General features: G+C 31.9%; 1 protein-coding gene across 1 annotated transcript in view; it reads left to right on the plus strand.

The window, feature by feature from the left end:
* The window catches only part of LOC142354931 (uncharacterized), a 53,283-nt gene extending 28,432 nt beyond the window's left edge, over positions 1 to 24,851 (plus strand). The window contains exons 5-6 of the mRNA XM_075407255.1: positions 4,374 to 4,556; positions 24,483 to 24,851. Of these exons, the coding sequence (XP_075263370.1) occupies positions 4,374 to 4,556; positions 24,483 to 24,704 (405 nt within the window). The 3' untranslated portion in view covers positions 24,705 to 24,851. The remainder of the gene's footprint in view (positions 1 to 4,373; positions 4,557 to 24,482) is intronic.
* The last annotated feature ends 217 nt before the right edge of the window (positions 24,852 to 25,068 follow it).

Genomic DNA, 25,068 nt, shown 5'->3' on the forward strand with positions numbered 1-25,068 from the left:
CCAGACGGATAAACGCACGAGGGGGACGTCTTAGTTAAATTTACATAGTCTGAAAACATCGAAAGACGCACGAAAGCTTGAACATAATTCCCAGGTTGAGGTCCAGACCCAATTGGTTTATGATCAGACCCAATCGAGCGCACACCCGTGTGTTCCCAGAACGAAATTACGGGGTCTGGACGGAAGTTCGAGCACACTACGGTCTGGAAGATGGTCTGGAGATAATCTGATCAGAGGTAATTTTGGTCTGAAAAGTCTGATCATAGGCGGATTCGAGCGCACTTGGGTCTAATCAGAGGCGACTTCGAGCACAATTGGGTCTGATTATAACCTCTTCGAGCGCACTTGGGTCTGATCAGAAATGTTTTCCAACGCAATTGGGTCTGATCAGGGACAATTTCGAGCGCCTTATTTTTTCATATTTTTTTGTTTTTTTTTACTTAGAGATGTTGTCTCTGCCAAGAGGCAACAATAAAGCAGCGTTCTGAGCAGAGACTCATCTGAAGTCCGATAGCTCTGATCAGAAAAAAGGATTCCAGCTGATAGCAAAGGCCGGTCCCCTTCAGAGGAAACTTTGGTCAGCTGGAGACCACGATGTTTCTTATGGAAAGCTGTCTAAACTCATCCATTCAGTCAGAAATATACACTAAACGGTACACTAAATAAAATTTGTTCTCAACAGTTGGGTTTCGTTTTCTTTAGCAATACTTTTATAACTGATTTTTCCTTAGATGAATTTAATACTGCAAACATCAGTTTTTATGAAATGAAAATATTATAGTAAAATTAAACGTTTTGATCATATGTAAAATCTTTCTCTGATCAGACTATTTCGAGCGCGCTTGAGTCTGATCATAGTCTTATTGAGGTCTGGGCTATGGTCTGAATTTGAGTCTGGACCATGGCCTGAAGATGGTCTGATCAGAACGCCTTCAGTCTGAAAAGTCTGATCAGAGACCCTTTGTGTCTGGAAAGTCTGATCAGAGGTATCTTGGGTCTGGAAAGTCTGATCATGGTTAATTTCCGTCTGGAAAGTCTGATCAGAGATAGTTTCGGTCTGGAAAGTCTGATCAGACGAAAATTTGGGTCTGGATCTCAACCTGGGTGGCTTCCGTCCAGGACTTCAACCTGCGAAGGCAGCCCATAAACAATAGACCACAAAGGCACAATCAAAATGATATAGGCTGATTTTGCCTTCGCAGACTTTGGCTACGTTTGATTGCGATTTCAAGCTATTCTTTTGTAAAATATAAATTAGTTCCGTTTATTCCGTTTCTTGCATTTATAAGTTTACAAACAACAAAACAAAACTCGAAAGGATATCAAAGTTTTGTTACAGATACTTTTCTGCGCTTAAGAAGAATTGATCTAAAGCATCAGTATTATGTAAAAATGGATGGTTGTTTGAACCAAAAAATTTTAAAAAGTGTCTCATTTTTTTGAAATTTAGTTAACTGTTCATTGTCAGCCTGAAATGGATTGTGCTATTCTGAAATTTTCTATTTTTTGTCGAAGTTGCGCACTATTTTCCCTTAAAAACTGGAAACTGTTTATATTTCACCCCCATTCCGCAGAGGTCATGCAAATGGACAGAGAAATTTGAAGAATAAAATGAAAAATAAATTAGGAGTGTCTTATTTATTTCAATTTTGGTTAAATATCAGTTGTCATAACAAAATAAGTGAGTACAGGCATATATAGTTTTTAAGTATATAGAAAATTTTGTAGCTTTTCAATGATACCCTATTCTACAGAATTTGTGCAAAACCTCATGCAATGATAGAAAACGTAATTAAGTTTCCACGATCGATCGAATTTGACCGAAGCTGTTCAAGTCTGCCTTTGCAACTTGATGGATAATAATTTGACGAATTGGACTGAACCTGAAAATACATCACATACTCAGGGTAGAGAATTTTGTGTCCAAAAAGAACTCATTAAAATTTTTTGCGGAAACTTGGTTATAATTATTTTCTCCGTATCAAAAAATATATATCCCAAAAAAAAATCGTGTGTCAGCAGAAACATTTCCTCAAGGACAGTGATGGAAAGCAGTTTGCAAAGCAAGCTGACAACGCTGAAGTTTTCGTCTCTAAGTTCTGAATTGGCCAAGATCTGGAGAAAAGACGTAAATAAATTCAAGATGATTTAACTTGCTGTTCTTCTTTTTAAAGAACAATGACTGTCAGCTTCAGAGCAGTCGTTGTTTAGAGCAAATGATTGGGTTGTAAAAATTTTTCCAATAATGGATATTTTTTGTGTAAACTTCCGAACAGAGAGCAATTTTTTTTCAGTTTTCTTGCGAATTTTTTGTTTCAATCAGATGGCATGAAGGAAAATTACGTTATGCTGCTTGACAGTTTTTTTGTTTGCCAAATAGTTTAACAGCTTTTGCGTTGCTTTACGACTATGTTAGTTTTGACCAACAGATTTAATTTTGCAGCTGAAGTGCATACATTTAATCACTCTACTTTATAAGATTAAATGTTTTCGCATTTTCCCCAAATAGAAGTTAATGTTATGAAGCTGCTGACGAGCTGTTACAACATGAGTATTGTTATATTTGCTCAAATGTCTCAAAACATTTGTTTAAAAACTGTTTATTCCTAATTTTCAGCAAGAAATTTGCCGGTTTTCCAGCATTTCGTATGCGCTGGACCTAATTTAAAAATTTGACTTTGTATTAATTCAACAAATTACTTGAAAGTTTAAAGAATGATAAAGTTCAAAACTTGAAGTATTTGTCTTCATAATCGCTCAGAACATAAAAATTAATTAATAAATCTAAAAATTGTAGTTACCATTTTGAAAAACAGAAACGAGCTTTTAAGAATTCATGCAGCGTTTTAAAACTGAATTACTTGAAAGTTATCCCTCAAAAAGTTGCAGTTCTCAGGAAAATTGTCAGAGACAAGACCTCCATTCGAACTAAGATTACCATCTATTTTTCAAAGTTGAATTTTTGGATTCCTATAATGCCAACATTGGGAACACTTTAAATGCTGGCACGTTTTTTCCATGGTATTTTGTCTCCGATTATCTTATTCATGTTTCGGCGAGTACTTTCAGCGATTGAGAAATATATTTTAACACATTTTTTAAACAAAATGCTGATACAAATACACGAAACAAATAAATGCTTACAGGATACATTGGTAGCTTGCCTGTCTTTCAAGTACTTGTCTTCTAAAAACTTGTATGTGATTCGATTGGTTAAATTGAACGGAAATAAGAATCGGATGTTTATCTTGTTAAAACATTTAGGTGCGGAGGTAAATGTGTAAGAACTTACTAATTTCGGCAACGCGATTTATCGCCGTTTAACAAGTTCCAGAAAAATTTCATTTTTTTGAATTAAACGTTCTTTCTTGAACACAAATGTATTTTTTTCAACAGAAAGCAGCACCAAGGACTGAAAACAAGATAGCAGAAGCAAGCTATTTTTGCATTTTGAGGACCATCAAGTGACTCGTGTGCTCATACTTCTATCGTATTTAACTTAGACATTTTTTCCACACTTCTTGACAATTTTTATTAAGTTTTTAGATGTTTTTTATATTTGCATTTTTGTCAAGACCAAGAAGTTCTCCGGTGCATTAAATTCATCCTGAATTACATTTGGCTCATTTTGTTCCCGTCATTTTTGGTTACATTTATTTCCATAGGTCTCGTTGCGTCCTGTGTAGCCTGAGTTCCGCAAAAAAACTGATTTTATTATTTTTGTGGAATGACATTTTTTTCAAAAACGGAATCCAAATACTAAATCCGGTAACTCTATTTCACAATTTGAAAACCAAATTCCACGATTATATAATCCACAACAGGTGTTACTAAATTCCATGGTACTAAAACTATTTATAATCTTTTACCTAATTTTAATCAAATTTAATTGTCACCAACACAATTGAGCTAAAATTTTTGAGAAATTTTTTATCTCAATTATTTTAAGCCCCAAGACTTTTCGGCAACAAATCAGTTTAAAAAATCGTTTTAAATTTTTGTTTGAAAAAAATCGTTCGAGATCATTTAAAACTTTGAACAGCCAAGCTTTTGAATCCATATCTGCAAAGTTTCAGTATATCACATGTCTTAACATAGCAAAAACTTACGCTCTCGGTCAAATTTGACCGAGGTAATTCAGATCTGCATTTGCTATGTAATGCTTTTTTGTTAAACTGTCAGGGATACAAAAAAACAATCTCACCTTTTATTGAGGTTAACAAACCATTATTTAGAGCTGAAATGTGCGCTTTCTCGCTCCTCGCTACTCATACTTCTAATTTTTTTTCGCTTACAAAAAATGTAAAAGTTGATTCTTAAGACGAGCTTGGCGGCTTTTGCGAACCAGACCAAACTTTTTGTCTGTGATTCAGGTGATAGAAAGGCTTCGTTTTCTTTCTCGTCAGCTCTACTTTCAAACCTACATAGACTCTGAAGCAACCTGTAAATCGATTGGTGGGAAACTGTTTGGAGACATAAATGGGACCCTGGAACAAGTCCGGCTACTTTGTGAGATGCATGGTCCAAACCTTGTTTGGATTGCTGTTTTGGATAAGGTGACATCTTTGTGTGATATAAAAGAAATTTTCTAAAAAAAGTTATTTTTTTAAGGAAATAAGGAAATATTTACAGTAACAAAAGTGTCCTTTTTCCCAACATGAACCAAATACCTGTTTTCAATACCAAGTGTGAACAAACTTACGTTTTTAGGCATTGATTTTGGTTTGTATCGCCCTGGACCCAGTACCTATGAGAAAAAAATAGTAGATAAAGCAGTTGAACTTACATAATTTAGCGGTGCATAAGGTAAACTTGGCAAATTCATGCACTTTCACAGCTAAACCAACTGATGAAATGACAAAAATTCAACACAAACAGCGCTAAAACATGTAATTTTACCGCCAAAGCGAGCAATCAAATTACAAAATTGTACCACATTCGCAGTTATCAAATGCAATTTAACCTCGTGACTTTTTGCGGTGATTGCCGTGAAATTATGGAATTTCACCGCTTCACAGGTTGATATATGAGACTAAAGCCAGCTCTGAATAGAGGAACGTGGGTTGCGCAAATGAGGGTTGCGCAACTCAGTAACAGAGTCTGTCAGGACTACGTACTGTCTGCATAGTCTGTTCCGGGTCGCATCCAGACTCTGCATTGTCTGATCAGCGCATAACCTCCGAACCTCCGATCTGGAGAATCTGATCAGTGCACCGTCGAAATTTTTTGTCAGTCTGACCAGAAGAGCTTGGCCTGGAGTCTGGATAGTCTGGTGGTATGAGTAGTGTGTAAAAGGTGCTCTCCAAGCGCATTTCAATTTTTGAACTATTTTTACATAGTAAAAACACCTCAAAAAATTTTCATGCACTTGTTCGAGCATCTTCCACCCACTACTCTATATATCTACTACTTGCTTATACCCCCATTTTATTCACTACTATATATTAGCTTGTTTTATCCACTACTACATATTATCTTTATATTCACTCAAAATCTATCAATTCTTGTCTCACTTAGTGCAAACCACTAGTGTCGAGTTAAGCTGGTAGTTAACTGTTATCAGACGGATAGTTTGGGTGCTATCCCCACTGACTCCAGTGGACGTCCCCAGATACTAGTATAAAACTAGTGAGACCGTGTAAAAAGCACGTAAAACCAACTTGCGAAAGAGACCTGTTCAAGCATTTGAGAGCTATGACTCTAATACAACCTCTCGTTTCACTGTTTGTCAAGAGTATTGCGATGTTTTTGATGTCGGCGCACCAGAAAGTTTTGACATTAATATGCGGACTCCAACTGGTGACGAATTCTTGCAAAAGTTTGATGTCGTTTTTTTTGTTCAAACCAAACTTTAAAAATTAATTTTATCATGTCTTCTTTTTAGAACTGATTAATTGGAAGCAGTCGGCAACTGCAACTCTACCCCGCAGAGTTCCAAGAAAATTGCTCAGTGATACACTAATATTTGAATATTTTGCAGGAAAATGTGCCCAAGATCCCAGTTTTTCCAAGCCTCGTTGAAAAAGAATGAGCTGTATGAATTTTTTGGTCTAAAATTTTCACTATTGATTTTTGGAACGTATTGCACTTCTTTCGGATGAAGTAGTCAATTAAATCGAGCCAAAACGCAAACAGACAGCGGTGACACTTTTCAATTGTAAGAAATTAGGAGTTATCCATATAACTCATAAGGGGCGGGGGCGGCATCGGCGTTTTCGGTCTGTCATCGGTTTTCGTTTTCTTAGCTAAAAAAAATTCAAAAAAAGGGAACAATTTGCAGCAGGTTTTCATTTTCAGTCATTTTTTCTATAGGCATCATAGAGAAAAAATAGAGCAGCAATTTTTTAGCATATAGAGTCTGTTTTCGACTTTGAAATATATTTTTACAATTTGAGAAACGAGAAATTTTCAAAGTTTTCTAAGGAATTTTTGAAAAGAAAACAAACATCGACTGAGTTGGCCATGGCTACAAAACTTTTTAATCATCAAACGCTTCCTGTCAGTTCTGTTGATTAAAAATTAATTTGTTTAGGTTTCCAAAACAAACTCGTCAAAGACATGAGAAAAGATATCTGTTTCTGATCAGACAGGGCAAACTCTGGAAAGTTCTCTGTTCAGGTTGTCCACACCATACCAGTAGTGGGTGGAAGGTGCTCTCCAAGCGCATTTCATTTTTTTGAGCTATTTTTACATAGTAAAAACACCTCAAAAAATTTTCATGCACTTGTTCGAGCACCTTCCACCCACTACTCTATATATCTACTACTTGCTTATCCCCCCATTTTATTCACTACTATATGTTAGCTCTATATTCTATTTAAAAATCAATAAAAACCAAAACTACATCACAGAAGAATTAAAAGAAGAAGAATTAGCTTATTTGAATATTTTACTTATAAACATGCTCTCTGAATTGATTTTTAGTATGACCATATCTATATCTATGAAGATAAATACATAGTCTACATTTCCTATTTCTAAATCTATATAATGATATATGTTTATAAACATTACACATACTATATTCTAGATATTGATCAGGATCAGAATAATGATATCCCAAATTTTCTATATAATCTTTCACCTTAACCATATTTTTACATACATAAAAAGAATATTCTAATTCTTTGCAATTATTACAACATACTTTCCAAGGCTTATTTTTACACTTATTGCAATTCATTTTCATTTTCGAAAAATTATTTTTTCCTAAATTTTCCCTAAATAAATATATCAAGTTTCACTCAACTAATACTAGTGTCATAAACTTCTGCGACGTCTGTAATTTATCCTTTGAATCAAAGAAGGGTTTATACAGGCATCAATCATACGATCTCAAACATAAAGAACTATTGGAGAAAATGTTTGAGTCTGAAGAAGAAGAAATCTTGGAGAGGGTGTATAATTCGGATGAAGATAATTATATTATTAAAACTAAGGATTTTATTAAAACTAAGGATATTATTAAAACTGAAACTGAAACTAAAACTGAACCATGCTGGGTTTGTGGCGATAAGTTTAAAAATCAGATAGGTCTACAAACTCACATGAATAAGCACATGAAAGAAAGTGTTATCTCAACCAATCAAAGCCCCGCAGATAATTAAACTATTAAATCAAGCTTTAATCAAAGACAGCTATATATTACTAAGCCGGGTAGTTATATTCCTGATATTAATGAGCCTATAGATTACATATTAGATGGTTTTAAACCATTTAAATCATATAAATATAAAATTACGGCCAATTGCTTATATAAGAAGAGAGGGGAAGAAGAGACTAAGACAACTCTTATAAACTTTAGAACTGATGAATATATGACTAAAGATCATCGGCTGGATCTAAACCAAAGGCTAGATAATACTAGCGAAACATATGAGGGTTATGGCTATGATTATGAGTTTCTTGGAATAATTGACATTCAGCTAAGTATACAAAGAACTAAACCATCATTAGGATCATATATCGAACTACCACCAAGTCTAAGAACTAGAACAAAAGCTATTTTAAATATTAAAAGTAATAAATTTAATTGCTGAAGATTATGCATTACAGCCACATTTTATCCTGTGACCCAAGATGCAACCAGAGAAAGTAAGTATATTAATAATCTAGTTGATGACTGGGAATATAATGAAACTGCATATGATTATATAACAAAAAACCAAAATAAATATAATATCAATATTTGGTTATACAGGCCTACTCAAGATAGTAACATAGCAAAAGTAGAATGCTTAGAGAAATCTTCTAACTTTGTAAAAGATAGACAAAATGTTAGGATTCTAGTCTGGAATGAACATTTTCCTTTAATTAAAATTGTAGAAGTGTTACTAGAAAGACCCAAAACCAAACATGCAAAGTTCTGGTTTTTGTGATAATTGTACCTATTGGTTTGGCTCCCATAATAAATATGAAACTCATGAATGCTGTGTCCAAATCAAACCAAAGATTGTTTGCCCTAAATTAAGACAAATTAAATTCAAGAATCAACACAAACAACAAGAAACGAATAATGTTATATTTATTGATGTTGAATGTTACATGAAAGGTACAGATGAAAAGATTGGTAGCAATACATATAAGATATCTGAACTTGCACCTATTGCTATTGGCTATAGTTGGCATAGCATAGCAGACACCAATGGCAGAGCATGACCGAAGGTCAATCAGCGAAGCTGTTACACCAATCAGGAAACCTGCTTGGTTTGCCAAGGACGAAGTCCGTTCGCAGATCATACTTTGGTTCAGACTTCATCAAAGATTATGTTAGAGATTTATTAGAAAAAGAAACTAAAGATAGCATTAAGATAAACAAAGCAATGCTATTCACAGAAGAAGATAAATTGTATCATGATGCTAATGATATATGTCACATTTGTAATAAAAACTGTGTTAAAAAAGTTAGAGATCAATGTCACCAAACAGGTAGATATAGAGGCCCAGCATGTAATATTTGTAACTTAAACTATAAACATCAAAACTTCATTCCGGTAATATTTCATAATGGAAAAGGATATGACTTCAATCTATTATTTAATGAGATATTAAAACAGAATAATAGCAGGAGAAGAATTGATATCTTGCCTAGTACTAATGGCAAAGCTAGAATTTTTAGAGTGAGTGTATTAAAGTTTATAGATAGTTACAAGTTCTTGACAATGTCTCTTGATAAAATGGCAAAAGTTTATAATGTTAAAAATAAAACATTATATCCTTATGAATACTTTAAAGATGAGAATAACTATAATAATAAACTAGGCAATCTATCAATTCAAGACTTTAGATCATCACTAACAACTAAGTTACCAACCCAATATGAAGTAGATGATTTTAATATTTCTAATAGTAATAAAACAGGTGAAGAATTAACAATGGAATATATGGAAAATGATATATTCATATTAGGACACTGCTTTAATCTATTTGTTAAGTTAAACATGAATACACATGAACTCAATCCTCTTCATTATATTAGTCTACCAGGCTACAGCTTCGATTGTTTCCTAAAACTAAGCAACGTTGAATTAGACATAATGCAAGTTGAGCAAATAATAAAAGACTTCATTAGTGCAATGAGAGGTGGCATATGTGGTGTTATATGTAATAGGTATATTAGTAATCAAAGTCAAGGTTATAGACAAAGTCAAAGATCCATCAGGTAACCTGCTTCGCAGATGGCAGAGCATCGCGAAGCCTGGACAAAGTCCCATGACCGGAGGTCTATATGGTACATCGATGCTAATAACTTATACGGTTATGCACTAATGCAAAAGCGACCATATAAAGATTTTGAGTACTCCAACGCAACTAGACAAATTATTAAATACTTCAGATGATAGTGATAACGGCTATTGGCCTATCTGTGATTTAGAATTTACTAATGAATGTAAAGAGAGAACTAGCAACTTCCAACTATTACCCCATGAAAGAGAAGTAGAGAATATTGAACTGGGATACAAACAAAGACCCCAAACTTCATCGAAAAGCAAGAAACTAAGATTAGATCAGAATAATAAATATGAATACCCAATACACTATCGGATGTTAATGTTTGTTGTTAAGATGGGTATAAAGGTTTCTAAAGTCCATAGAATAATTAAATTTGAACAAGATTATATAATTAGAGACTATATTGAACTTAATACTAAAATGAGAGCAGAAGCTAAAACTGAGCCTGAGAAGGATATATTTAAGTTAATGAATAACTCATTGTTTGGTAAAAGTTGTGAGAATCCATTAAAGTATCTAGAAGCCAAGATCCTAATTAATGATTTTGAAATACTTAAAGCTGTTAGTAAACAAACATGTAAAGATGTAATTAGATATGAAAACTATACTCTAATAGAATTCTATAAAAAAGAAATACAATATTATAAACCCATATATCTAGGCTCTACTGTATTGGAGTTAAGTAATTTTCATATGTATAAATTTATTATGATGTACTGAAACCATCGCTATAAGACATCAACTTTCACTATATGGACACGGATAGTTTTATTTTAAGTTATAGTAGAGGTAATGTTGATAACGAGCACATGGACTTGTCTAATCTAAACTCCCTATAAAAACAAATAATAAAGTCCCTGGCAAGTTTAAACACGAGCTAGGGAGTAAAATAATAGAAGAATTTATTGTATTAAAACCCAAATTATATAGTATAAAGAACTATGGCGCAAAAGAGAAAGGAATAAAGAAGGAAAGTAATGAAAAGCACGAGGATTGTTACAATGCTCTAATGGGTAATAAGGAAAGGACGGTAGAGGAAAGGAGGATTCAAAAAATAGGAAGTTGTATGACCACAATTAAGGTAAGTAAAAGAAGTTTAAGTAATTTTGATGATAAAAGATTTTATGTAAATAATATAAAAGTTTATCCCCTAGATGAGAACATGTATTTATTCAAAAGAGAATTATTAAATAAAATCAGCCTACAAACTTCGTCTGCGCCAATCCGACGGACTATGGTAAAACTAGCACTGATCGGTGAACCCGGTTCCCTAATGAACAATAATAAAGAATTAACAATTAAGGAAGATAGAAAGTTTATTGAAGCCGCTATTAGATTATATAATGAACTGTGATAATTATTTTTATAAAATGACCACGCTAGATGAACTCATAGAACTAAATAAACTACAAAAACTAAACAGAAGAAATAGATTAGAAGATTAATTAAAACAACAAGAATATTATGGAGAAATAGAAGAGCTATTTGATCCTCTAACTAAAACTTTAAATACTAATTATGAAACACTACAAGCCCACCAAACAGAAACAACGGAAGCAATCGTGAAACCGCTTCTCGGATTGGTGAAACTGCTGCGCAGATCCAGGAAGCTGGTTCCCAGATCGGTGAAGCCGGTTTACGGGAAGAAGACAACACAAATGCATTGAAAGATTTAGAGTTCTCCCCCGTTCAACAAAGCGGGTTCTCTGTCAGAGAGCCTATCACATTACCAGGTCGAGAGGGCAAGTTTTTTAAACTAAGTAACGAGATGTTTGATATTCTAGCAGATATGAGAAAACAAACGAATATTCAATTACGATTAGTCCCATTCGATGAAAATGAAAATGAGTTTACAATTAATAATGTGCCCACTCGTATAACACCAAATGATATAAAACTAAGAAAAAACAACTGTGATTTCACTAAAGGTTTGCTTATGTTTATCAATAATAAAAATGTGACAGAAAGAGACAAAAAAGTGATGAAAACAAAATAAAACGATTTCTAAGGGATATCGGTTATAAACAAAGAGGGGATACAAAAAGTAATAGATCGAAAGTTATCAGAAGATTATCAATTAGTATTCTATCACCGAGAAGAGACTCATTTAGTAGTGAATCCACTGTTTATGATACTAATGAAGAAGAGGAGAAGAAGAAGAAGAAGAAGAAGAAGAAGAAGAAGAAGTTGAAGCTAGTAATCTTACTAAGACTGACCCAAATAACTTAATTGAAAGATCAGAATTATTAATACTAGAAACAAAAGCTGGTCAAGATGGATTATATGATGAAATGCTAGATATATCTAAGCAACTATTATCTGTGAATATTATTAATCAAGAGGAACCAGATAGTTTTGTTTTTAACTATGGTAAATAAATAATGATGGAAAAACAACAACAACAACAACAACTACTATTAGCTAAAGAAGTATTCAGTCCTTAAATAACTAAGTTTAGAAGAGAAAGAATAATACCATTATATAAAGATGAAACATGGTCAGCTGATTTAATTGATAAGTCATCTCTAAGTAAATACAATAATAAATATAATTTTATTTTAACTGTTATAGATATTTTCACAAAATATGCATGGGCTATTCCATTAAAGAAAAAATCTGGTTTATCTATAACTAATGGTTTTAAAACAATCCTATCAGAAGGCCCACAAGATGGCTCTGAACATAGAAAACCAGAAAAGTTTTGGGTAGACAGAGGTAGTGAGTTTTACAATAAAACATTTAAATTTTACTTAAAGAATATGAAACAAAACTATATTCTACTTATACTGATTTAAAGGGTGTGTTTTTAAAGAGATTTAATAGAACATTATTACACATAATTAATAAACCAATGTTCATCAATGGTGATGGTAATTGGGTAAATACACTAAATGATGCAGTCATAACCTATAACAACAAAATTCATTCAACAATTAATATGACACCTGTTGATGCTTCCAATAACCCCGATAAGGTTAAATACTCATTAATTTATAGGAATATTATACCTAAACTTAAAGTTGGTGATTATGTTAGAAATGCAGATAAACGTAATATCTTCTCCAAGGGATACACTTCTAATTGGAATAGAGAGTTGTTTAAAGTTAATGAGATTTTAAAAACACAACCACCAACTTATAAAATAGAAGATATGAATGGAGAGATAATAGAAGTTAAATATTACGAACATGATTTATTAAAATCCGAGTTTGACTTTTAATCTAATAATAATGTTTTAGAATCATTAGACATAATTCTTACTGTAAGTAAATACAAAGATGACAAGAAATAGATTCAATCAAGCAAAACATCAATCAACATCAACATGAACATCAATGAACAACTTAACACTAAGTAAGGCTCATGGTTTATTCCTAGAAGATAATGATAATATTGACAAGAAAGATACCTATAAAATTACAAATGTTCATCCTCCAATAGATGAAAAAGATGTTGTTAATAAAGATTATTGTGACAATAACTTATTATCTTCTAATAATAAAATAGACATTTTAAGTAAACACATAACTGAACTAAGAAAAGGAACTAGTTTCTCTTAACTCATCTAATATATCTACAATGGCTAGTAAGTTGTCTGAAATTGAAACAAATATTGTTCATATTTGTAACAAAATTTTAGCTGATACATTTTTTAAATATAATGAGCTAAAAGTAGACTTTGATAACAATAAGTTTAATCAGTCAATTACTAATATTCAATTGGGTGATGCATGTGTTGATAGATGGAGGGGTTTAAGAGAAAACCATATATTAATGATGAAGATGGCCATATTATTAGAAGGTAGGCTACTAGACAAAAATGACCAAGAAAGACTAGAGAATCATTGTGAGTCTTAAAAAGATGATCTAATGAAAGATATTGAGCGTTATTTTACTGCTGAAAATAAGTCAACCAACAGCACCGAGTGAGAGGTTATTATATCCAGATCTATCATCTGTATCAGAAAGACTGATAAACGAAAAAATCCAAGCTAATAATAAATTTAACAATAATATTAACATTATAAAAGATATTATTATAAATTATTATGAAACTGAAACTAATAACTATAATAAGAAGTTAAGTAGATATAAAAATTATATTAACGTAGCTGAGATAACAGAAATAGTATTATCATCAATAGCAACAACGGCAACAACAACATTAGTTGCATTAACAGGTATAGGATTACCTTATTCTATACCAATAGCTTTTGCTACAGCAACCAACTGTTTGTGGTTCATTATCAAAAACAATTAACACTAAAGCAAGAAATAAAATTATAAAGTATTCACAAATGTATATTTTAAGTAAACAGTCTAGCGACAAGTTTAATAAACTATATACTAAATCAATAAGTGATAATAAAATAGATAATGATGAATATAATTAATTAGTCCAGGTATATGAGGATTATAAGAAGAATCGGCGAAGCCGCAACTCCCTTGATACGAAAAATAAGTTAAGTGTTTTTTTTAGATTAAAGCTATTAGTGCTTAGTAATAACAATGTTTTTAGTAATAATAATATTAGTATTAGCATATATAGATAATTTTAGAGCTAGTCTTATTCTTAGTTATACCCATACCCGTAGTTATATTTAAACTCTAATATAATTAATTATCTTTTCTTTGTACCTAAGTATAAACCTCTTGCTTTTTGTACTACCTTTATACCTTCACCAGTAGTTGCAAATCTAATTAAACCAGGTGTGGCTGATAAAGCAGCTGTAGGGTTTCTAGATGCAGCTGCACTTCCTGCTTTACTTGCTATTTCTAATGCTCTTACAGGATTATTAGCAACTTTCTTTCCGAAGTTAACTGTAGCTCTACCAACACTTTCTTTCAAGAAATCTTTCAATCCCTCTGCTTCTATTGTTGCATCACATACAGTCATTGACTTATTTCTCTTACACTTAACACAATTTTCCTTTAACATTTTACTACCTTTTGAAGTAATAGCTCCTCTTATTTTAATAGTACCACTATAACGTCTACCACCAACACAATATGAATTAGTTTAGAACTTATTTAAAAGACTCATTTCTATATATAAAAAAAATAATGGAAGTTAAAAAGTATAATCCCTTTGTTGTTATGAATAAGCCTAAGTCCAAAGCTAAGCCTAAGTCTAAACCAAAGGTTGAAGCTAAGGGTCTATCTTTAGAGAATAAAAAAAGAAATTTGATATTATTTATGCTAAAGGTTTTGTTAAGACAAGTAAGAAATAGTTATTATTATAATTATAGCTAGAGATATATCTAAAATAATGACTAGGATTATAGTTATAATTATAACTAGGACTTTAATTATAACAATGACTATCCGGAACTGCTTCGTAGATAATTATAACTATAACTGTGCCTAATATATAGTAGGCCTCCGGCCATTAATCTCTACGAGATTATATCAACCATCTTATTACCATCACTATTCACACTAATAACCTTTCTAGTTAATACTAATGCATGACATATAATATCGGCAACTGCAGTACTAAATTTAAAATTAAGTTGTATTGTTTTTGGACCTATATGATCACTTTGATATCTAGTATCAAATACATATATTCTATAATTACTTTTGAATGTTCTATGATTTATACAAGGTTTTATATTACGTGGTAGCCCATTATAATCTTTATTAAAGCTAACAATCTCTTTAAAAACCTCATTATAATTTTTAACACCATAATTAATATTCATTCTATCCTCAGGATAAAACTCGCTACCAATCTTACAATAACGTTCAGTAACATTCATTATATGAAATGTACCTGCATCATGAGTTTGTTCATTAACATTATTAATTTCAAAACCAACTATTATATGTTGTGGTCTTTCCATACCATTTTCCATACCTAGATCACACAAGAAGTTAGTAGCATTGGTTACATTCTTATAAAACGTCTTTCTTTCATAATAGCTAAAGTCTACCTTATTCTTTTTACTTAAACCCTTTTGCACAATAATTCTATTGTCATTACTAGGATTAATACTGGGCACACACCAAAATATATCTCTAATATCTATTTTACCATCATTACCAACTGCACCAGGATTAGCATTAATTCTATGTAAAGCTCTATCATTATTATTTCTTTTTAATATTAGTTTAAATCATAAACCATATATAGTCTTTTCTAAATCATTTACAAAACCAAATAGATCACTCATCTTAACCATCATATACATATGACCTCGTTCTGCAACAATATGGTCACCTCTAAAATGGCCATCTCTATTACCTTGATTTCTAACGAAACCACTCTCGTATTCATCATCAGTACTAGTTAAAAACTTATACATCAATAGATTAGGATGACAATGATCATTATATTCAATAGTCCTACCACCACTAATTTCAAGCTTAACTGAACTAAATAATGCAATCAAATTATAATTAACTAATCTGATATTAGTATCATTAGCAAATACACCACCAGCATCATCTAATACAACAAACTCTATCTCTAGATATGAATCATGTAAATTTAAATGATTCTCTTCTCTATTGAGTATGATATTAATGTTAGTATTAACCGTATTCATTGTTGCTAGACTATGAGGTTTATAGTTTATTTTCTTACTTTTGTGTATATCATTATTATAACCATAAGTTGTATCCAAATTAAAATCCATTTATAAAAGATAAAAAATCACTTATAGTTTACTTTTATGAGAACTACAAAAGATACATGATGCTTTAACTAAAACTAAAGAAGAGCATACACTTAACATTAGAATGATAAAACCAAACGAAAAGTTTAACTTTAGTGAACCTATACTTAATTCAACAAAATTAGGTTTAATTAGATTATCTTTTTATAATTCGGTGTTTAATGTGAATAGAGGGAATATTCAATTCTTATATAGTGATGGTGAAACATGGGCAAAACCCCAGAACAAAGCAATTACACCAGGTGCATATGAATTATCTGAAATAGCAGAATTAATAAAAGAAGAAACTAATGGTAATGTTATAATAGAAACCGATAAGAATACAATGAAATGTTTAATGGCAATAAAACAAGGTGCAATTAGTTTTGATGTAGAAAACTCAATAGCCTCATTACTAGGCTTTAGAAAAGCAGTTTATAAACAAGGTAAATATACATCTCAAAAAATTGTTGATATTATGGGTTTTAGTACTATTAACATCCATTGTGATGTGATATCTGGTGTTAAAGATAATGGGAATAACACAGGCATAATATATACTTTTACTCTAGCAGAACCACCAGGTTAATTGATAATTATTATACCAACTAGTATCTTGTATCAAAATGTAACTAAAGATAGAATAGAATATGTAGAGTTTCATATTAAAGATGAGCATGGAAGACCTATAGACTTTAAGGGCGATGTATTAAGTTTTACTTTACATCTGTGTTAACACAGGAACTTCGTTGATCTGACGTAGTCAGCTGGGCGAAGGTCCATCAGTGAAGCTTCTTCGCAGATCTGGTGTAACCAGCAACTTTGTTGATCTAGTCTAAATTATAGATCTAACTCTAGATATTGATATAGTATAACGTAAACTAAACAACAAAACTCTCCGATCCCAATCAATTCTTAGTTTACCATTAATATTTTTATTTTTAGTTAAATCAATGACAATGTAATTATAAGGCTCTTTCCATACCTTATTACAAATATTAGCAAAATCATTATATCTAAGTTCAACATTATTAAAGAAATCTTGATATATAGATATAAGGACTTTACCTCTTTGTTCAAATAAAATAAATAGATTACAATTCTCTCTAACACTCTGCCTATCTATTGTGAATAGATTTTGATTAAGATATATCATATTGCAATTATTATGTCTACCCCAACAAAAGTATTCATTAATAACTGGTTCTTTGGCTGTAACATCATCCAATATCATTAGTTTCTTTAAATCTTTGGGTAGTTTCTTCGGGAGATGGCAAATTTTTTATATCTTTAACAAACTGGACAGACTTGCAACTTATATCTTTGTATTGATCAACAGTAGGTCCAATGATGTATGGCTTATCAAAATATATACTGGCCAGAATTAGTTTATTTAATAAGAATGTCTTGCCGCTTTCACGAGGAACAGATATTATACATCTAAAGTTCTCAGGGAGTGTAGCATCAGTAATCATATTATCATCATTTAGCCACGATTGTAGATCTTCATTTATGTTGAGAGAGATATTGTTTATAAGACATTCTTTGTGGTTAGGTTGATACCTTTGATGTTTTTCACCAAATAGATATATAAAATTATCTCTATCATTATCATTATCATTAACTTTATCTGCGGAGCAGGTTCCCTGATTAGCAAAGCTACTTCGTAGATCATTAACATTATCATTATTGTTATCATTATCATTATCAATGTCATTATCATTATCATTACCTTTATCATTAACATTATCATTAGCATTATCATTAGCATTAACATTACAACCCAAACAAAAACACTCATTACATATTTCAGGACATTTAACTTGATTAACTACAAAATTCAAAGCTCTTTTAATTCTAAATCCTCTATCAATAAGATAGATCACATATAAACAATCAGACCCACAATAAGGTTCATCATAATGTTGTGTTCTCTCATTAGAGCCTAGATCAACATATTCTTCTAAGAATAATGGAGGAGTTTCAACACCAAAACTATCAAAGTAATACTTAGGACCATCTTCTCTTCTTATAACTAAAACCCAATGTGTACCATCAGTTGGATGTAGATTTACAATAATGTGGAAGTTATTGTCATTAATATTATCTGGATTCTCATCTCTCATTACAATTTCAATTGGTGTTAGAATTATATCTTTAACTATATCTTTTATTCTGATATCACTCTAGCATTATTATCAATATTAAATTTATTATTGAATTCCTCAAAAGTTAGGATAAGCATTTTTATATATAAATTTTATATATAAAAATGGATAAAGGAGGTATACTTTTTATTTTTATTATCATAATTGCAATTTGTTTTTTATTCTATAATTCGATACCGAGTAAATATACAAAACTAGAAGAAAGCTTTGGTGGATTTATGAATAGAAGTCAGAGTAGTTAGATTTGAATGCGAAAAGTCACCATTACATAATATTGTTTATGGTGGAACTGGTACAGGCAAAACATATTTTATTCGACAATATTTAAAGTTATACTTGGACCATGATTAAGACCAAGATCAAGCCAAAAATTTAATCATAGTATGTAAAGATGATAGAGATTGGATAGATCCTGAGACTGGTGAGTTCTATATTGGATTTAATAAATGTGATATAAGTCTGATCACATCAAAAAATAAGTATAAATCCAAAGATAGTGTGTCATAAACCAGCTCAAATAATTAATACAGCAAGAATGAGTTGTGATACTATTTATTAAACAACTTATAATAGAGCTGATCTATTTAAAAATTTTTATGAAAAATATAAATGTGAACATAACTTCAATAAAATAAATAGTGAATTAAATAGTAACTATTATAATTGTACAGACGGAATGTCAGATGAACTTCGTTATGGTATGATTAAATATAACAGGAAAGAGAATACTTTTATTATTATTGATAAGAATAGAACTATGATATATGACTCAAGAGTTGGTTTCATTGATTTGAAAGCTCTTAGTTTAAAAGATGAATTAGAAAGAGAAGATATAAATACACTTATAGCATATATTAAACCACTCATGATTAATGCCACGGATAGAAATATTATTAATCATGATAACTATGTATTCTATTTTAATAAACTTCTTAAATTAAATAACATTAAAATACAAAATGATGTTCTATCTAAAGAAACGATTATGGGAAAGGGTATAAAAAGTTTATGAACAATTGCTGGAATTATAGGCTCTGGTTTATTTATATTTAGTTATATTTACCCCAATATGATATCAAGAAATGCTGGGACTGTAGCAATGGGAGCAAGCACAATGTTGAGTAGAGTAAGTACATTGGTTAACGTTGGATATGGAGAAGGATTACATGAAGAATATATAGATGAAGAGAATGGGACTTTAAATAAAGAAGGACGAGATGAGTTAATATATTTTGTTAGAGATAAAACAGAATTAGAACTTGACACGATTTTAGATAAAAGATATAAAACCAATATGCTCAATATTACAGTAAAGAATTATTTAGCTGAATAAATCATGTGTAAAGATAATACTATAGATTTAATTGAAATCTTGGCTAAATTCCCCTCATAATAAATGGTTATAAAATGTTTAGAGTGTAGTTATGAATGTGGACTCCTTTTTAATTTAACTTTTCATTATTCAATATGTCATGAAGATAAAATTGGTAAATGTATGTGCGGCGATAAAAACATTGAGTGGAATTTGTGTTAAAACTAATTGTTCTTTCAAAGATGAATCTGGATATAGACCTAGTATTGACTCTAGCTCTAATCCGCGAAGCGGTTACACCGATACCAGCTCTAGCCCTAATCCTAGCTCTAGCTCTAGCTCTAGCCCTATTCCGCGAAGCGGTTACATCGATCCTAGCATTGATCTTAGCCCTAATCCTAAAGTTATAACTAGATATTGTAATAGATGTAATTATGTAAAACCGTTATCAAATTTTGAAAAATGCCATTATACATGTAGAAATTGTACTTCTACTAAAGTTAGTTGTCTATATTGCCCTTCTATTGTGAGATATGATGGAATGAATGCTCAAGTAAAAAGACAACATCCAGATGTGGATATACCTAAAGGATTTACTAGAAATCTGCGACGCAGTTGGGGAACCAAGACCGAAGGTCCTTACGCTGATCTGACCCCAATCCACGAACAGACTTCATCTGTGGTAAACCAAGTGGTTACACCAATCCTATTATTACACAAAATGAAGAAAGTTGTTCATGTAAATATTATAACTTTGTCTCATTTCTTATTAATAATGGGATAAATATAGAAAAAGTAAAAGAAATTATTAAATTTAATGAAGAGTATACATAATTTAAAATAAAAAATAAAAATTCATTAAAAAATTTAGATAATTTTAAAATTTATTTAAAAAAGAGGGAATCACTCTTTAAGCGCGATAAATATTGATTTTTCACTGGGGTATCACTCCGATAGGGGCGATTTCGCTCTTAAAGAGTGATTCGCTCTTAAAAGAGGGATTTCGCTCTTATTTTGAAATTTGCTTTATTCTTTTAATAAATTATTAAATTTTGCTATTACTTTGGGTTTTAGCGTAATTATGACTTGAACAAGTAATAAATGAAAACAAGGATCTTAATATTATATAAAAATTAACAAAATTTAAAGTTTATAAAAGTGTTAAGCTGATTTTTTTTATTCAAGTTATCCATAATAAATAAAAACAAGGATCTTAATTTTATATAAATATTAGCAAAATTTAAAATTTATAAAAGAGTTAAGCTGGTTTTTTATTCAAATTATCCACGAAGTGGTTACATCAATTTTCGCAAGTTGGTTTTACGTGCTTTTTACACGGTCTCACTAGTTTTATACTAGTATCTGGGGACGTCCACTGGAGTCAGTGGGGATAGCACCTAAACTATCCGTCTGATAACAGTTAACTACCAGCTTAACTCGACACTAGTGGTTTGCACTAAGTGAGACAAGAAATGATAGATTTTGAGTGAATATAAAGATAATATGTAGTAATGGATAAAACAAGCTAATATATAGTAGTGAATAAAATCTGGGTATAAGCAATTAGTAGATATATAGAGTAGTGGGTGGAAGGTGCTCGAACAAGTGCATGAAAATTTTTTGAGGTGGTTTCACTATGTAAAAATAGCTCAAAAAAATGAAATGCGCTTGGAGAGCACCTTCTACCCACTACTGGTATGGTGTGGACAACCTGAACAGAGAACTTTCCAGAGTCTGCCCTGTCTGATCAGAAACAGATATCTTTTTCTCATGTCTTTGACGAGTTTGTTTTGGAAACCTAAACAAATTAATTTTTAATCAACAGAACTGACAGGAAGCGTTTGATGATTAAAAAGTTTTGTAGCCATGGCAAACTCAGTCGATGTTTGTTTTCTTTTCCAAAATTCCTTAGAAAACTTTGAAAATTTCTCGTTTCTCAAATTGTAACAACATATTTCAAAGTCGAAAACAGACTCTATATGCTAAAAAATTGCTGCTCTATTTTTTCTCTACGATGCCTATAGAAAAAATGACTGAAAATGAAAACCTGCTGCAAATTGTTCCCTTTTATTAAATTTTTTTTAGCTACGAAAACGAAAACCGATGACAAACCGAAAACGCCGATACCGCCCCCGCCCCTTATGAGTTATATGGATAACTCCTAATTTCTTACAATTGAAAAGTGTCACCGCTGTCTGCTTGCGTTTTGGCTTGATTTAATTGACTACTTCATCCGAAAGAAGAGCAATACGTTCCAAAAATCAATAGTGAAAATTTTAGACCAAAAAATTCATACAACTCATTCATTTTCAACGAGGCTGGGAAAAAACTGGGATCTTGGGCACATTTTCCTGCAAAATATTCAAATATTAGTGTATCACTGAGCAATTTTCTTGGCATTCTGCGGAGTAGAGTTGCAGTTGCCGACTGCTTCCTATTAATCGATTCTAAAAATGACACATGATAAAATATTTTTTTAAAGTTTGGTTGGAACAAAAAATTTGACTTTAAACTTTTGCAAGAATTTGTCACCAGTTTGTGTCCTCACATTATTATCAAAATATACTGGTGCGCTGACATCAAAAACATTGCAATGCTCTTGACAAACAGTGAAACGAGAGCTTGTATGAGAGTCACGGCTCTCAAGTGCCTGAACAGGTCTTAGACAAAATGTTCGCTCGTTTCTAAAACAACTGATGTTTTCATGGTTTTCAGGGTAATTCAGTAGAGATTTCAATGAAGTTACGCGGTATACGTCATCATTGTCTCAAGTTATTTTGTTTCCAACAAAATTGCGCCAGCAAACGGTTTTTACACTTTGTCATTTTTCACCTGAAGCACAACCAGCACTGAAAATTGAGGTAACTGAAAAACTGGACCATACTTTAGTAAAAGTGGGCTAAACCTTTTTTTGTAAATCTTTTATATACAGCGTGAAGATCTACAATCTAAATAACAGCTAGAATTGAAGGATTTCAATGACCTCTTCTTGCATATCATTTACTTTTGGGTCCTTCAATTTTTTTCGTTTCTTTTTTCAGGGATACCCTCGATGTTGTCTTAAGTCTGATATTAGAAGTCAAACTTTTATAAATTGGAACAATCTTGCAACAGAAGAATCAGCTATATCTTATTGTTATAAACCTTCTTTTATCCAACAAAACTTTTTTTGACCTGTAATTTTTTTTTCTTATTGTAGAGAGAAATTCATTTTTATATGCTGGAGGATAGCTGCTGAGTAGGCGGAAAAAAGAATTTTCGCAGCAGTACTTTAAAAGAAAGAAACGAGAAAGTTTTTTACGAAATTTGAATTCTGTTGTTATAGTTGTGAGTTACCTTTTTTGCAACCCAATCAAAACTAAAGTTGAAAAATGTGCGTAGTTTTTTTCACAATTGCATTGAGTTATATAAAATTGTTTTCTCCGGCAAGCTTTTAGTTAGTGTACTCAAACGTTTATTCCACAAGCCATATCGTCCCAAAACATTTTGTGTACTCAAAACAGTCGTAGTGTACACAAAATTTTCATGACACAAGCAATAACGTCTAAAACAAACTATCAATTGAAGGTTTTCCAAGAAAATCAAAAATTGATAAGAATGAAGCTACCCAACATCCATCACATGTTTCTCTTGACTTATGTCGTTTCATCAACGCTGTCACACAAATTTAGTGCCCGCAACCGACAGTTGAAATACTAAAGCTCTGTATTTTGAACACGGATTTCTATGTTGACCACTATTTTTTGCCTTTACGTCCTGACACATGAGGCGATGTAGGGTAGCGACACAAGGAGAAAGGGACAAAAATGAGCAATTTATTGAATGAAAAACGGCTCCTTATATTTATCAGATAATAGGAATTTCACTCATTTTTCTGAATTAAAATCATGCTTAAGTTCCGGAAATCTAATAAATTTTAGTTTTTGTTGCTACCTTATTCACCCGGCCACTATCGGTCAAAACTCCCGGATGGAAACGAATGAGAAGAGGACGACAAACGTTAAACTTGAAACTTGGAAAATAAAGTCTGTTTTCAGAGTTCAGCAATTATTTCAGTTTGCCGAATGCCGCCTTCAAATGCAGCCAGGTAACCAGGAAAAACGTAGGATTGAATTCAATATTTTGAGCAATTGTTCCATGCATTTCGTACAAGGTTGTCTCAAGACTTTGCGGAAATCTCTTACTGGAGGTAAGAGGCATATAACCGTATATACACCACAATTATTGCAAATAATTGCATAAACCGGACATACCGACAATTCCTTACATTTTAAAACAAATATAATGACAATTTATTGTACTTGAAAACTATGAGCATACCGCCAATTTTCCTCTGTTCAAAAAACGACGATTTCTGGACTGAAATTGAGGTCTAGAAATGTCTAGAAAACTCATGTCGGGGGATCGCCGTCATGAAAAGTCTGGAAAATTTGAGGTTGGGGTGATGTTTTTACATAAATTACATGATTGAAAACGTTTGATTCACAGTCTTTTCATGGGTCCACCCAAAGTCATTTCTGAACTAATCGTAGTCTTAATGATTCTTTTGAAGTTGTAGGACTCATACAGTTCCTCTCGGTTTTCCGCTGTCAACTTAATTTGATTTCTTAGGAAACCGAAGGCGTTTGGTTGAATGATGAAGGAATTGACGTCTCCAATGAGATCCCGTGGATAATAGACACGGCAAGACCAAGACCCGACGGGGGTACACGGGAGAACAACCTATCCCTTACTTGCGTCAAGTGGAATTTCGACAAAATGTATACTAAGAACCTGTATGAAGATGTAACTGCTGGTCCTCGAAGAGGATCTGTCACTTGTGATTTGAAATGAAGAACAGTAATCGACACACTGTAAATTGAAACGCTAACTCACTAAAAGATAAAATTTTAAAATGGCTACAGGATACCATTACCGTGACCGAACGCTAAATCAATATCAGTACTGGGTGTCTAATTGCAAAGTCTTATATCAGTACTGTATCAGAGCTATTATCATTTCAATTTTCACACTTATCAGTCTAAATGCAATTCTTGGCAACACATGCACGTTTGAATGCGTGTCTTCGCCAAGACGTGCAAGTCCAAATTGAAGTCATGCCCAAGAGTTGGCTAGACTAAAAAATTTTTAAAAATAGTAAAAGAAAAACGCGAAGAAAAGCAAATTAAAACGTCAAAAAGAGCTCAAAAATCTCAAT

The sequence above is a fragment of the Convolutriloba macropyga genome, unplaced genomic scaffold (assembly GCF_964194025.1).
Source record: "Convolutriloba macropyga unplaced genomic scaffold, txConMacr16.3 SCAFFOLD_248, whole genome shotgun sequence".
Lineage (NCBI taxonomy): Eukaryota > Metazoa > Xenacoelomorpha > Acoela > Convolutidae > Convolutriloba > Convolutriloba macropyga.